At 50.6% G+C, this 14,566-nt stretch overlaps 2 protein-coding genes across 2 annotated transcripts in view; one reads left to right on the forward strand and one right to left on the reverse strand.

Annotated features, from left to right (window-relative positions):
• Nucleotides 1-12,657, forward strand: part of LOC136458466 (U-box domain-containing protein 57-like) — a 24,793-nt gene extending 12,136 nt beyond the window's left edge. Inside the window, exons 2-6 of the mRNA XM_066458406.1 lie at nt 9,286-9,706; nt 9,785-9,925; nt 9,992-10,543; nt 10,619-11,383; nt 12,132-12,657. Coding sequence (XP_066314503.1) covers nt 9,286-9,706; nt 9,785-9,925; nt 9,992-10,543; nt 10,619-11,383; nt 12,132-12,335 — 2,083 coding nt within the window. The 3' untranslated portion in view covers nt 12,336-12,657. The remainder of the gene's footprint in view (nt 1-9,285; nt 9,707-9,784; nt 9,926-9,991; nt 10,544-10,618; nt 11,384-12,131) is intronic.
• Nucleotides 12,658-12,919: 262 nt separating this feature from the next.
• Nucleotides 12,920-14,325, reverse strand: LOC136535931 (expansin-B1-like). The gene is made up of 4 exons (XM_066528378.1): nt 14,111-14,325; nt 13,881-13,990; nt 13,575-13,759; nt 12,920-13,459 (listed from the first exon to the last, which is right to left on the reverse strand). Exons 1-4 carry the CDS (start codon nt 14,295-14,297, stop codon nt 13,132-13,134), a joined length of 810 nt encoding a protein of 269 aa, XP_066384475.1. The 5' UTR covers nt 14,298-14,325; the 3' UTR covers nt 12,920-13,131.
• Nucleotides 14,326-14,566: the final 241 nt, after the last annotated feature.

The following is a 14,566-nucleotide window of genomic DNA, read 5'->3' on the forward strand; positions in this document are numbered from 1 at the left end:
GAAATGCCCTGATCCATCAGCTCGAGTGCCCACTTTGCGGTTCTTCCCGTAGCGTCATGGCTATGAATGACCTCGCCGAGGGGGAACGACGTCACTACTGTCACAGGGTGCGACTCGAAGTAGTGGCGTAACTTCCTTTGGTGATGAGGACGGTGTAGAGGAGTTTCTGGATTGGGAGTAGCGGGTTTTGGAGTCGGATAACACCTCGCTGATGAAATATACAGGGCGCTGCACCCTGAAGGCGTGCCCCTCTTCCTCTCGCTCTACTATTAAGGCGGAGCTAACCACTTGGGTGGTTGGCCGATATATACAGTAGGAGAGATTCTCCATCGCATGGAGGAACTAGGACCGACGGCTTAGTTAAAAATCGTTTAACCATGTCAAGCACCTCCTGAGCCTCGGCTGTCCACTCGAAGCGGTCGGTTTTCTTCAGGAGTCGATAAAGGGGGAGTCCTCGTTCGCTGAGGCGTGAAATGAATCGGCTGAGGGCGGCAAGGCACCCTGTGATCCGCTGAACCCCCTTTATGTTTTGGATCGGGCCCATCCTTGTGATGGCCGATATTTTCTCCGGGTTGGCTTCGATGCCACGCTCGGAGACGATGAAGCCGAGCAGCATGCCCCTTGGGACCCCGAAAACACATTTTCAGGATTGAGTTTGATGCCGTTTGCCCAGAGTTTCGCAAAGGTTCATTCAAGGTCGGCGACAAGGTGGTCAGCTCGCTTGGATTTGACTACGATGTCGTCGACATAGGCCTCAATGGTTCGCCCGATGAGGTCTCCGAAGCAATTAAGCATACAGCGCTGGTACGTTGCCCCAGCATTCTTCAGACCGAACAGCATTGAAATGTAGCAAAACGATCCGAAGGGCATGATAAAAGATGTCATGAGCTGGTCGGACTCTTTCATCGCGATTTGATGGTAGCCGGAGTATGCGTCAAGGAAGCAGAGGGTTTCGCACCCCGAGGTGGAATCGACTATTTGGTCTATTCGTGGCAAAGGAAATGGATCCTTTGGACACGCTTTGTTGAGGCCAGTATAATCGACACACATTCTCCATTTCCCGCTCTTTTTTCGGACAAGAACAGGATTTGCTAACCACTCTGGGTGGTATACTTCCTTAATGAATCCTGCAGCCAGTAGTTTGGCTGTCTCCTCGCCGATGGCCCTGCATTTCTCCTCGTCGAAGCAGCGTAGGCGTTGTTTCACCGGCTTGGAGCCCGGGAGGATTTGGAGAGTATGCTCGGCGACCTCCCTCGTGATGCCCGGCATATCCGAGGGTTTCCAAGCAAAGATGTCCTTGTTGGCGCGGAGGAAGTCGACGAGCGCGCTTTCCTATTCGGAGGAGAGCACGGTCCCGATACGGACTTTTTTGCCCTTGGAGCTACTGGGATCCAAGAGGACGTCCCTGGGGCCTTCTGCTGATTCGAACGATCCGAACGACTTCTTTGCGTCGGGTGTCCCTTCAATGACCTCCTTCCTGAGGGTGGCGAGCTCTTCGGATGCGATGACTGCAGATGCGTGTCCGTAGCATTCAACCTCGCACTCGTAAGCGCGCTGGAAGGAGGTGCCGATGGTGATGACCCCGCGGGGGCCTGGCATCTTCAGCTTCAAGTACGTGTAATTGGGTACGGCCATGAACTTCGCGTAGCATGGTTGCCCCAGGATGGCGTGGAAAGTCCCCGGGAACCCCACTACATCGAAGGTGAGGGTCTCAGTCTGGTAATTGGACCGATCCCCAAAAGTGACGGGCAGGTCGATCTGCCCTAGTGGCATGGCCTGCCTTCCAGGCACGACACCATGGAAAGGTGCCCAGATGGGACGGAGGTTCGTTCGGTTGACGCCCATCTCGTCGAGCGTCTTGGCGTACATGATGTTGAGGCCGCTGCCTCCATCCATCAGTACTTTGGTGAGCCGCTTTGGACCGACGATTGGATCGATGACGAGCGGGTACCTTCCCGGGTGTGGGATGGCATCCGGATGGTCGGTCCAGTCAAAGGTTATGGCGGATTCCGACCACCAGAGAAAAGCTGGCGTGGCCGGTCCGGCGGTATAGACCTCACGACGTGCGACCTTCTGGCGGTGCCTGGAGTCGTAGGCCATTGATCCTCCGAAGATCATGAGAGCGCCGGTCGGCGTTGGAAAGGTGTCGTCCTTCTCCCCTGTGTCGTCAGTGGTGGGGACAGGCTCCTTCCCCTGCTCCCCCTTGTTAAGTCCCGCGGCCAAGTATTTGCGTATAAGGCCGCAATCTTTGTATAGATGCTTGGCCGGGAAGGCGTGGTTCGGATATGGCCCCTCGAGCATTTTCTCGAAGTGGTTCGGAGTGCCCTCCGTGGGCTTCCGACCACCTTTGCGGTCGGCAGCGGCCGCGAGCGAGTTGTCGCGCCGTTGCTGCTTATTTTTCCCTTTGGCGGGACGGTTGGAGGCGCCTTTCCGGCGTCCTCGTTCTACCTTGTCTTTCTGTCGGAGCGATCAAAGATGGCTCCGACCGCCTCGTCTCCAGAGGCGTGACTGGTGGCGATGTCCAGGAGTTCCTTGGTAGTCCGCGGGCCCCTACATCCTAGCTTGTGGACCAGGGATTCGTAGGTTGTCCCGGATAGAAAGGCTCCTATTACGTCGGCGTCGGCGACGTTTGGGAGCTCGGTGCACTATCGAGAGAAACACCGGATGTACCCGCGGAGGGTTTCATCGGCCTTCTGGCGGCAGTTCTTGAGGTCCCATGGGTTTCCAGGGCGTTTGTACGTGCCCTGGAAGTTACCCACGAAGATCTCCATCAGATCCGCCCAACTTTGAATAGCATTGGATGGCAGGTGCTCCAGCCATGCTCGTGCCGAATCGGCCAAGAATAGCGGGAGATTGCGAATAATGAAGTTGTCATCACTCGCACCACCGGCCTGACATGCAAGCCGATAATCTTCGAGCCAAAGCCCGGGATTTGTTTCGCCAGAATATTTAGGAATGTTGGTAGGCGGTCAATACCTTAGGGGGAACGTAGCGTTGAGGATGTGTCGACCGAAGGCCTGAGGGTCTGGTAGGCCGGGGCTCGGGCTTCGGTCCTCGTTGCTATCGTAGCGTCCGCCACGTCGGGGATGGTAGCCGCGGCGTGCTGCTTCTCCATCGTCGCCGTGGGCGCGTCTCCGAGCGTCGATGATGCTGCGTACGTCGCGGTCACAACCGAGGTGTTGATGCACTGGGACGGCGGAGGGCTGCCTGCCGCCTGGCGGTGTTTGGTGGACGGATGCGTCCTTGGTGGGACGTACTGAGGGCGCGCGCTGGCTGGTGTCGGGTTCACGTCGTCGGGACAACGAACTTTCCGCCTGCTGTGCCGCCGCCCGTTCGAGCAACATGCGAATTTCTCGGCGAGCACGGCGATCCTTAGACATCGCGGCCTCCGGAAGGCCATGCAGCAAGGCGGTTGCTGCGGCGATGTTCTGACTGGCTCGGGTGAAGTGAGGAAGGGCCCCATCGTCGGTGAGGATCCTTTGGTGTACGGTGCGGGCCGTGGCGCGCGCGCGCCCCCCGTCTCTGCGGCATTCAATCTCGCGATTGATGTCCGCGTACTCCTGGACGAGCCCTTGCCCGGCCTCATCGATCTCTTGCTAACGGGCTCTCAGCTGCTCCATCCTTAGGCGAGATGGGGCTGCCGTCTCATCCCCGGATCCGCTGTCAGGGTTGTTTGTGGGGGTGACCTCTTCCCCGGAGACACTTTCGACGTGACCCTCGGGGGTCTGCGTCATGAAGCATTCCTAGGAAGGGTGGTGACTCCCCCTACTGGAATCCGAGCTGGTGAACGATCCTGGTTCCTCGTTGAGGAACCCGTAGAGGGTTTCCGTATCCTGCTCAATCGCCCCCACGAACTCGATGTCCGTGGGTGCTTGAACCATACGTAGCGCCAGAAGGCGGTCAGCGGTTGCCGTAGCGTTGCGGAGACCGAACGGAAACGCTGTCGGGGCGCTCCGTACGGACCCTTCCAGACATAGGGTGGCGTTGTGAGAGGCCTCCCTTGGTGACGGGACTCCCCGCGAGTTGCCCGGTGGGCCCTCAAGCCTAAGACGGCCGAGGTTGATGGAAGGGGGAGATGGGGCGGCTGAGTGAGTCAGCGCCAGCTCTCCTCCTAGTGTGATGATGAAATCTAGGTCGCCGAAATGCACGTGTGTGCCCGGGGCGCAGGTGATAGCGTGGGTGACCATCCGAGGCCTGATTTGGAACGCGCAAGTCCCCTACCTGGCGCGCCAACTGTCGGTGTTTCGTACAAGCACCGGCAAGTAAATTTATAGTAATGCGCGTTAGGCTCGGATGGTGCGCTAAAGGACACAAGATTTATACTGGTTCGGGCCGAATGTCCCTACGTCCAGTTTGCTGCTGCTCGTGTTATTAGCACCGTGAACGGTCTGTAGTAAGGGGTACAAACGATCGAGAGAGGGACTGGTCCCAAGTCTCTGATGGAAGGGTTGAAAGGAGGTCAAGAGCTTCATAGCTGCTTGACTATGTGTATGAGTGCGTGGTCTCGTTTCGGTCTTAAGAGTCTATCCCCCTGATGGAGGAAGCGCATCTTCTTTTATAGAGGAAGGGGGTGGCTTTTACAAGGGCCAGGGTTTATGATGTATATTCTACTTAGTCTTGTGGCTCACGTCTACCCAATCCTCCTCCTTCATTCTGGTGAGTGCGAAGGAAGATAGGCGCCTACAATACTGTTGATGTCTCTGTAGAATGTCGGGTTGATTACAGAATGCTACCCTGCGTAGGGTGTGGGCTGTAGTACTGTGGTTTTGACTTATTGACCTCTCCTAGCCTTGCTTTGCACGCCTTCTTGTTCCTGTGAGTCTTCGTCGGAGGGACTAGGGGTCAGGGTCCAGAGCGACGACATGGTCAAGGCCTTCTGACTTGGCGGACCTAAGGGGTCGGGAAGTGGGTGTCGCTCCCTTGGGTCCATAGTATGATGATGGAATGTCTGTCGTGCGTGGAGATATTAAGTCCTTTTCTGGAGCATAGCGGTTGTCGTATATCTTCGTCGGGTTGCGTGTCCCAGGGCTGAAGGCGGCGCCTACAACTCTATAGGGCGAGGAGCACGCACCTGTACAACCTTTCGGGCTCTGCGGCGCCCGGAAAGGTCTAAAGCACCTGTCCTGTCATCCCCTGGCAGTACTTTTCCTGCCAGGGCACAGGGTATGGTCCTTGGAGCCACGGTTGACCCGAACGTCTTGTCTTGCCCTGTACTTATCATCTCGAGGGAATGTGGAGAAGTTGTCAGAGAGGATGAATCCAATCTTTAGATATGGAGCAGGGTGAGACTCGTTCCTTGCCGTCGGGCAAAACGGAGACCAATTCCTATCTCTCGGGTGAGACCGACCTCGCCCCTCCGGGGTCGGGCGAGGCAGAACCTATCCCTCAGCCCTTGGGCGAGACCAAGCCCGCCTTCAAGGCGTCGGGCGAGACGGAGTTTATCCCTTGGCCCTCGGGCGAGACCGAGCCTGTCTTCAAGGCGTTGGGCGAGACGGAGTTTATCCCTTGGCCCTCGGGCGAGACCGAGCCTGTCCCAATGGCGTCGGGCGAGACGGAGATTAACCTTGAGCCCTCGGACGAGGCAGAGTTATCTCCCAAAGGCGTCGGGCGAGGCGGAACCAAACTCCTGTTTACCCGAACGAGGGATGAAATGGCGCCCTTATGCGTCCAGAAGTTTTTCACGTTCGGCGGTTATTGGTTCCACCTTCTGGGGTACCCCGGTATTAGGTCCCCAACAAGTCTTATATTGTTAGGTAAGGTGATTTTGTCTATGACAACAACAACAACAACAAAGCCTTTAAGTCCCAAACAAGTTGGGGTAGGCTAGAGTTGAAACCCAACAGAAGCAATCAAGGTTCAGGCACGTGAATAGCTGTCTTCCAAGCACTCCTATCTAAGGCTAAGTCTTTGGGTATATTCCATCCTTTCAAGTCTCCTTTTATTGCCTCTACCCAAGTCAACTTCGGTCTTCCTCTGCCTCTCTTCACGTTACTGTCCTGACTTAGGATTCCACTACGCACCGGTGCATCTAGAGGTCTCCGTTGCACATGTCCAAACCATCTCAACCGGTGTTGGACAAGCTTTTCTTCAATTGGCGCTACCCCTAATCTCTCATGTATATCATCGTTCCGAACTCGATCCCTTCTTGTATGACCGCAAATCCAACGCAACATACGCATTTCTGCGACACTTAGCTGTTGAATATGTCGTCTTTTCGTAGGCCAACATTCTGCACCATACAACATAGCAGGTCTAATCGCCGTCCTATAAAACTTGCCTTTTAGCTTCTGTGGTACCCTTTTGTCACATAGGACACCAGACGCTTGCCGCCACTTCATCCACCCTGCTTTGATTCTATGGCTAACATCTTCATCAATATCCCCGTCCCTCTGTAGCATTGATCCTAAATATCGAAAGGTATCCTTCCTAGGCACTACTTGACCTTCCTAACTAACATCTTCCTCCTCCCGAGTAGTAGTGCCGAAGTCACATCTCATATACTCAGTCTTAGTTCTACTAAGTCTAAAACCTTTGGACTCCAAAGTCTCCCGCCATAACTCCAGTTTTTGATTCACTCCTGTCCGGCTTTCATCAACTAGCACTACATCGTCCGCGAAAAGCATACACCAAGGGATGTCCCCTTGTATGTCCCTTGTGACCTCATCCATCACTAAAGCAAACAAATAAGGGCTCAAAGCTGACCCTTGATGTAGTCCTATCCTAATCGGGAAGTCATCCGTGTCTCCATCACTTGTTCGAACTCTAGTCACAACATTGCTGTACATGTCCTTAATGAGCCCGACGTACTTCGTTGGGACTTTATGTTTGTCCAACGCCCACCACATAACATTCCTTGGTATTTTATCATAAGCCTTCTCCAAGTCAATAAAAACTATGTGTAGGTCCTTCTTCTTCTCCCTATACCGCTCCATAACTTGTCTTATTAAGAAAATGGCTTCCATGGTTGACCTTCCGGGCATGAAACCAAATTGGTTCATAGAGACCCACGTTATTGCTCTCAAGCGATGCTCGATAACTCTCTCCCATAGCTTCATAGTATGGCTCATCAACTTAATTCCTCGGTAATTTGTACAACTTTGAATATCCCCTTTATTCTTGTAGATCGGTACCAATATACTTCTCCTCCACTCATCAGGCATCTTGTTCGATCAAAAAATATGGTTGAACAGCTTGGTTAACCATACTACAGCTATGTCCCCGAGGCATCTCCACACCTCGATTGGGATACCATCCGGTCCCATCGCCTTACCTTCTTTCATCCTTTTCAACGCCTCTCTGACCTCAGATTCTTGGATTCTCCGCACAAAGCGCCTATTGGTGTCATCAAAAGAGTCATCCAACTGAAAGGTTGTGTCCATATTCTCACCATTGAATAATTTGTCAAAATACTCTTGCCATCGATGTCGGATCTCATCCTCCTTTACCAAGAGATGCTCCCTTTCATCCTTAATGCACTTAACTTGGTTGAAGTCCCGTGTCTTTCTCTCACGAACCCTAGCCATCCTATAAATGTCCTTCTCTCCTTCCTTCGTACTCAAATGTTGGTAAAGATCCTCGTACGCTCTACCCTTTGCCACACTTACAGCTCGCTTTGCAGTCTTCTTTGCCACCTTATACTTCTCTATATTGTCCACACTCCTGTCATGGTACAAGCGTCTATAGCATTCTTTCTTCTCCTTAATAGCCCTTTGGACTTCCTCATTCCACCACCAAGTATCTTTAGCCTCACGCCCCCTTCCTTTGGTTACTCCACACACCTCTGAGGCTACCTTCCGAATGTTGGTTGCCATCTTGTCCCACATATTGTTTATGTCGTCTTCTTCCTTTCAAGAGCCCCCTTTGATAACCCTTTCCCTAAATACCTCTGACGTCTCCCCTTTCAGTTTCCACCACTTTGTTCTTTCAATCTTAGCTTGTTTATCCCTACGGGCACGCATCTAAAAACGAAAATCTGCCACCAAAAGCTTATGTTGAGAAACAACACACTCCCCTGGTATCACCTTGCAATCCAAGCATGCTCGTTTGTCCTTTCTTCTTGCGAGGACAAAGTCAATCTGACTACAGTGTTGTCCGCTACTGAAGGTCACTAGATGAGATTCTCTCTTTCTAAAGAAAGTGTTGACTATCATCAGGTCAAAAGCTACCGCGAAGTCTAGAGCTTCCTCCCCCTCCTGATTCCTACTACCATACCCAAAACCTCCATGAACTGCCTCGAAACCTGCGCTTGTAGTACCTACATGCCCATTAAGATCTCCTCCTATAAAAAGCTTCTCACTACTAGGTATAGCTCTAACCAGGCCATCTAAGTCTTCCCAGAACTGTCTCTTAGCACTCTCGTCGAGGCCTACTTGGGGGGCATACGCACTAATTACGTTCAAGACCATATCACCAACGACAAGCTTGACTAAGATAATCCTATCTCCTTGCCTTCTCACTCCCACCACAGCATTCTTGAGGCTCTTATCAATCAAAACTCCTACTCCATTTCTATTCGCGACTGTCCCTGTATACCAAAGCTTGAAACCTGTATTGTCCACCTCCTTCGCCTTCTGACCCTTCCATTTAGTCTCTTGAACGCATAATATATTTACACGCCTCCTAGTCGCGGGTATCAACTAATTCTCTTAACTTACCTGTAAGTGACCCTATATTCCAACTACCTAAACGGATCCTAGTTGGTTCGACTAGCTTCCTTACCCTTCGCACCCGTCGACTCTGATGCGAAGACCCTTGCTCATTTTTCACTACACCCGGGCGCCGATGTAGCGCGCCACTAAGGAAGCGACGACCCGATCCTTGATTACTTGACACCATGCCCAGATCACGACACGGCGCGTCACGGGGGTGACGACCCGGCCCTTGCCCATTTAACACCATACCCGGGTTCTGATATGGCGCGTCGCTAAGAGGGTTACGCCCCAACGATTTTCTTTCGGGTTTCATCTCCATTTAAGTGGCTAAGTTTTTACATTGGCTCGCCACGCCTAACACAACCCTCCTCCTTTACCAGGGCTTGGGACCTGCTATGCTGGGACACCAAAGGCGCCCCACCATAGGCGGAGTTTGATTTTGTCTATGAGCAGCATTTAAATCATACTGCTTCCTTTAATCTATCTTGGACCTCCTACTTGCATATCGATTTAAGATTATTCTTATGATCTCATTTCCTATCTGCACATCATATTTTAGACGCTACCATTTTGTTGCTGCTCAGTCTTTTCCTATAAGCACTTAATTATTTTCCCTAAACTCAACTTTATGCAGGGAGGCTGGTGCTCTTGTGCACAGTGCAGCAACACCCCCAGCTACCACAAGTTCAATATCCACTTTATCTGAATGGGGTGGACAACCAAACGGATATGCATGCAATGCGGTTGATGGTCACATACAGAGGTCGATGTCAGAAAAGGTTGTGCCTGCATCTGTTAGAACATCATTGCGACTACCTTCTCGGTTGTCTATGTGGACAAGTCTTAGCAGGCGAAGCATAGAGGATACCTCTGTCAGTTCCTGGGATAGTGTTCCAAGAGGTAATTTTCCAAGTTCGCACCAAGCATCCTCTACTGTGACTGACGAGGGGTTCAGTGACTACAGCTCATTTTCAACGCCTAGACATGATGCCTCTGAAATCGTACCCTTAGTACATGTTGGGCATAATCTTCAGAACTCTTCATGCCATGAACAGGTTTGCCTTTTAAGACCCAAATTGAGTAGTAGAGGGTTGAGTTGGGAATTGATCTTATCAGATGAAGGTGCATGACAGGATGCCATGAATTCAAATATTGACATATTTGATAAACTTGGAGAAGCCTCCACTAAGACTGAGAAGCATCAGAAGCAAGCGTTTGATGAGTCTGTGAGGAGAGAAAAAGCAGAGGAAGAACCGGTTTTGTTTCGCCGAAAGGTAAAATCTTCACCACATTATCATGGAAACTATGTAGAATCTGACACAAAGTTCTGATGATTATAGGCAAACAATTGTGAGGATATATCTTTGGATGAGGCAAAGAAGAGGAAAGAAGTCAAGGAAGCCCTAGCGAAGGCAAATGGCATCATAGAACGGATGAAGCAACAAATGGATGCACTTAAACGTGACAGAGATGACATCATTGATAAGCTTGTTAAGGTGAGCGAACAGAAGGAAACATTAGAGCAACAAGTCGATGACTATGGTGGCATTGTCAAGGATCTTGAGGATGCGTTGGCAGCAAGTAAATCCCTTATTCATTCACAGAAGTTGGAGTATGAGAAATTGAAGCATGAAAGGGAAAATGCGCTCAAGGATGCAGATGAGCTGTGCAAAGAGAAAGAGAAGACAGTATCATGTTGCCCAAGTTTGACATGGAACACCGAATTCTCTTTGTCAGAGCTGCAGCTGGCAACACAGAATTTCAGTGACACACTGAAGGTTGGTGAAGGTGGATTTGGGCGTGTCTATAGAGGTCTCCTGCGCAACACAACCGTGGCAATTAAGATGCTGCGCTCTCATAACTTGCAAGGGCAGTCGCAGCTTCGGCAAGAGGTAATAACTGCTGAATACTTGAATTATGCAACGTATGTTACTGTTTTAGGTTACTAAAGTAATTTTACTGTGCAGGTTGTTGTTCTTAGTAGGGTGCGGCATCCAAACCTTGTAACGCTTATGGGTTCTTGCTCAGAAGCTTCAGGTCTTGTGTATGAGTTCCTACCAAATGGAAGCCTTGAAGACCGTCTAGCCTGTGAAAACAACACGCTTCCACTAACATGGCAAGTCCGTACGAGGATCATTGGTGAGATATGTTCTGCACTCGTCTTCCTTCACTCTAACAAGCCTCACCCAGTAATCCATGGTGATCTGAAGCCTGCAAACATCCTCCTTGATGCCAATTTGGTTAGCAAGCTCAGTGATTTTGGCATCTCTTGCCTCCTAGTTAAGTCTAGCACAATGTCCACAAGCCTCTACCAAACGATGAACCCAAGAGGCACTTTTGCCTACATGGAACCTGAATTCCTTACCACCGGGGAGCTAACAGCACGGTCTGACATGTACTCTTTGGGCATTGTCATACTCCAACTAGTAACTGGGAAGCCAGCTTTAGGCGTTGGAAGGGCAGTGGAGGATGCACTTGAGAAAGATGAGTTGGAGCTTCTTGTTGACCAATCAGCTGGGGAGTGGCCATTTGTGCAAGCCAAGAAGCTGATGCTTCTGGGTCTGCAGTGTGCAGAGCTTAGCAGAAGAAGGCGACCGATTCGTATGAGTGACGTGAGGTGTGTGATTGAGCCCCTGGTGAAATCAGCTTCGCTGTCAACCACATCACGGTCCTTTGGATACCAGTTTGTTGAGAGCCACACGCCTTCTTGCTTCATATGTCCTATTTCTCAGGTATTTTTTATGTCCATTTATTGTGCTACAGAACCTTATTTATGCAGTTTGTTAGAACCGGAACTTCAGAAGAGCAAGGTATTACATAATTTATTTACAAAACTCCAAGACAATTAAGTAACTCAAATTACCGAACAAATAAAATGAAACAGCATTCCTAAACTATAAGCAATAAGTGTTTTTGTTCGAGTAGAAACCTTGTCTGAGTCTTGTGCCACTTGAGCTTCTTATGGCTTGAGTGTGCATGTGGTCGCTGAAACTCTCTTCCTCTTAAAAGAATATAAATGTTCAAGCATGTTATAAAAAAAGTGTCATAGCAACCAACCCCATCCCAAGAGTCTCTTGTTTCCAGGACTGCTATTTTCCATCCTGAAACCATCAGAAAGTCACTTTGTGTTGGATATTCTTGGAGCTTATTGTCGGACTAGATTTGCTAGCTTATTCAGTAGAACAGGAACCATTTAGTTTGGATTTTTTGGTTAGTATAGTGCTCGATTAAATAATTTCCTACCTTCATGATTCCAAACTCTAGTAGGGTATTTGTTTTAAGAACCACTCCATTCTAGATGAATGGTGCATCATGAGTCCATGAGGAATCCTCATATTGCCATGAAATAAGTTTGATTTTAAAGTAGAAGATTGTTGTGCTTGCTTAAGTAAAAAAACAAGTTCATATACTGATGTGAAGTGTGTTAATAACGTCGGGTTACTAACAACTGGTTCCTTTTTTTGTGAAATAAAACTGTAGGAGGTGATGAGGAATCCTCATATTGCCGCAGATGGGTACACTTACGAAGCAGAGGTCATAAAGGGCTGGCTCCACAGTGGGCGCAGCACGTCCCCAATGACAAAATTACCTCTGGCACACCATCATCTCATCCCAAATCATGCTCTTTATTCTGCCATACAGGAACATTTCAAGCAGCAGCAGCAGCAGAAGCCACCATTGTAATTTTTTTCGCGAACGTACCTTAGCATGTGTTTCATTAAGAGGAAGAGAGTTACATGGCACAGCCACCATCGCAATTGGTTCTTTCTATTTTCGAGAACTCGCAGGAGGTTGGTGAATCAATGCATTAAGAGAAGAAAAGATGAGGCAGATGAACCCGTCCCCAATTGGTTCATTCAACTTTAATTTTGTTATTGTTATGATTCGATAATCTATCGTTAGTTCAGAAGCCTTCTCTTTGGGATGTAAGTTGCAACTCGCAGTGAATTGTACATTTGTACATAAGAGTAGTATTGTGCTTGGAACAAAAGTGTTTCAGGTTCAATCGGCATTCATTGGCTTCCATGTTTAGTTTTGTTATTAAAAAATCTCAGGATGCACTGCAAGTATTCAGCAAGCGAATATGTAATCAGAGCATCTTTTCTTGGAGATGAACCATTTCCTGGGATGTGGAAAATTTGTATCTATTTTTCCCCATGCCTAATCATAAGTTTTTTGTTATATGGATACAGAAACTCTGCACTCTCACATTCTGCTATCTGCATATATATATGTTGGAACAGTTTGAAGTCTAGAACAATAGCACATTTCAAGTATGCATCAATGATATATATATTTAACCTTTTGTTTTCCATTATTTGGAATTTGATCATGAACCCGAACAACAGGATTACATACTAGAATTTAGAAGTCTCAGTATGGTTAGCGGTGCATGCTCTCTCATGCAAATAAACATAGGCGGCCAACTTGGCTTGCTGCAGGTCCGCAGCCCCCGCCGGATGAAGGACATACAAAAAGTCTAGTAGAACTGGATGTTGGAGTAGTAGAGGGTGTCGGGCTTCCAGTACGCCGGGATGACGTCTTTGGCGATGAGCTTCTTGCCGGACTCGCTGGTGAGGCGGATGGAGAAGGGGCCCTTGAGCGGCTTGGGTGTGTCAAACCTCCAGATGGCGCCCCAGGAGAGCTTCATCGGCTTAAACAACCCCGGCGCCGACTTGTCCTCGAGTTCCATCAGCACGATGTTGCCGTCGTCCGCCACGTTCTTGACCAGCACGGCCAGGTAGTTGGGGTTGCTCCCCTTCTCAACGTGGAACAGGATCTTCGCCCCAGGCAATTTGCACCGCACCCTGCAGGACGACGGCCGGCGTGTAAGTTTTGCGCTGCTTGTTGCGTGTGCATGGCATATTGGACATGGACATGGAGAAGCTAGTTTTTCTGAGATCGTCGTCCAGCAATATATACCTCCTGAACTCCACGTCCATGATGCCGCAGTGGCGGAGCTTGTCGTTGAGGCCGGGCTTTGCCAGGGAGCCGAAGGCCTTGCCGCTGAAGTCGAAGTGGTAGGGAGCGATGGGCTCGTAGTTCATGTCGGTGATGAACACCGTGATCGGTTGGCCCGAGCACTCGGGTTTTTCCTTGCATCTCACCTGCATGAACAATGCCCAAGATCATGTAAAGCAGTTAGCTGCTGCCCATGCATCCATCAAGCCAAACGAAGGCATGCATGCTTCTTCGTCAAGCAGACAGCAGATCGAGTGAGATGCTGACCTCGTAGCATGAGCCGCAGCCCTTGCCATCCTTGAAGATGGGGATGTTACCGCAGGCCGTGAAGCCGTTGTAGGGTGGCAGGTTCACGTTCTTGATCCCGCACGCACCGCCTGCATCATATCACACATGCTTGCATGATCGATCGATCGATCGATCGATCGGCTGACCGCCGGCCCAATTGAATTCCCAATCTCAAGGCAACAATATAATAACCTACGACTACGACTTACTGTTGTCGTCAGGGCCGGCGCCGTTGGGCTGGCCGTACCAGGTGGCCCTGGCGGTGAGCCACTGGCCGTTGTAGTTCGTTGTGATGTTGGGGCCAGGCGGAAACTTCGGGGGCGCGCACGAGCCGCCGGCGACGAGCGCCGCCAGGACGGCCGCCACGGCCACAATGTTATTGCCGAGGGATCCCATCGTCGTATTATTCGAATGTCTCTCTCTGTGTGGGTGATTGACACACGACGGTGCGGGGGTGGCTACTTATAGGGAGGACGGGTGGATCAGCAGCGCCGGCGACGCATGCAGCAGCGGTCAGCGCTGCGCGCGGGCGGCCGTTGGCGTCGGACGGACGACGCGCGAGCGCCGCGCGTGTTTCACGTAGGCGGAAGGCCGGTGCGTGCGTGGTCTGGGGCAGACCGGTGGAGCGGCCGGCGTTGCGCTATTCGCGCTCCCCAAGGCTTCGC

The sequence above is a fragment of the Miscanthus floridulus genome, chromosome 1 (genome assembly GCF_019320115.1).
Source record: "Miscanthus floridulus cultivar M001 chromosome 1, ASM1932011v1, whole genome shotgun sequence".
In the NCBI taxonomy this organism is placed as follows: domain Eukaryota; kingdom Viridiplantae; phylum Streptophyta; class Magnoliopsida; order Poales; family Poaceae; genus Miscanthus; species Miscanthus floridulus.

Coding starts and splice junctions, on each gene's coding strand:
- LOC136535931 (XM_066528378.1), bottom strand. CDS start 14,297: ATGGGATCCCTCGGCAATAACATTGTGGCCGTGGCGGCCGTCCTGGCG. Junction 13,991..14,110: donor CGCCGGCCCTGACGACAACA/GTAAGTCGTAGT, acceptor GATATGATGCAG/GCGGTGCGTGCGGGATCAAG. Junction 13,460..13,574: donor ATGGACGTGGAGTTCAGGAG/GTATATATTGCT, acceptor GTCGTCCTGCAG/GGTGCGGTGCAAATTGCCTG.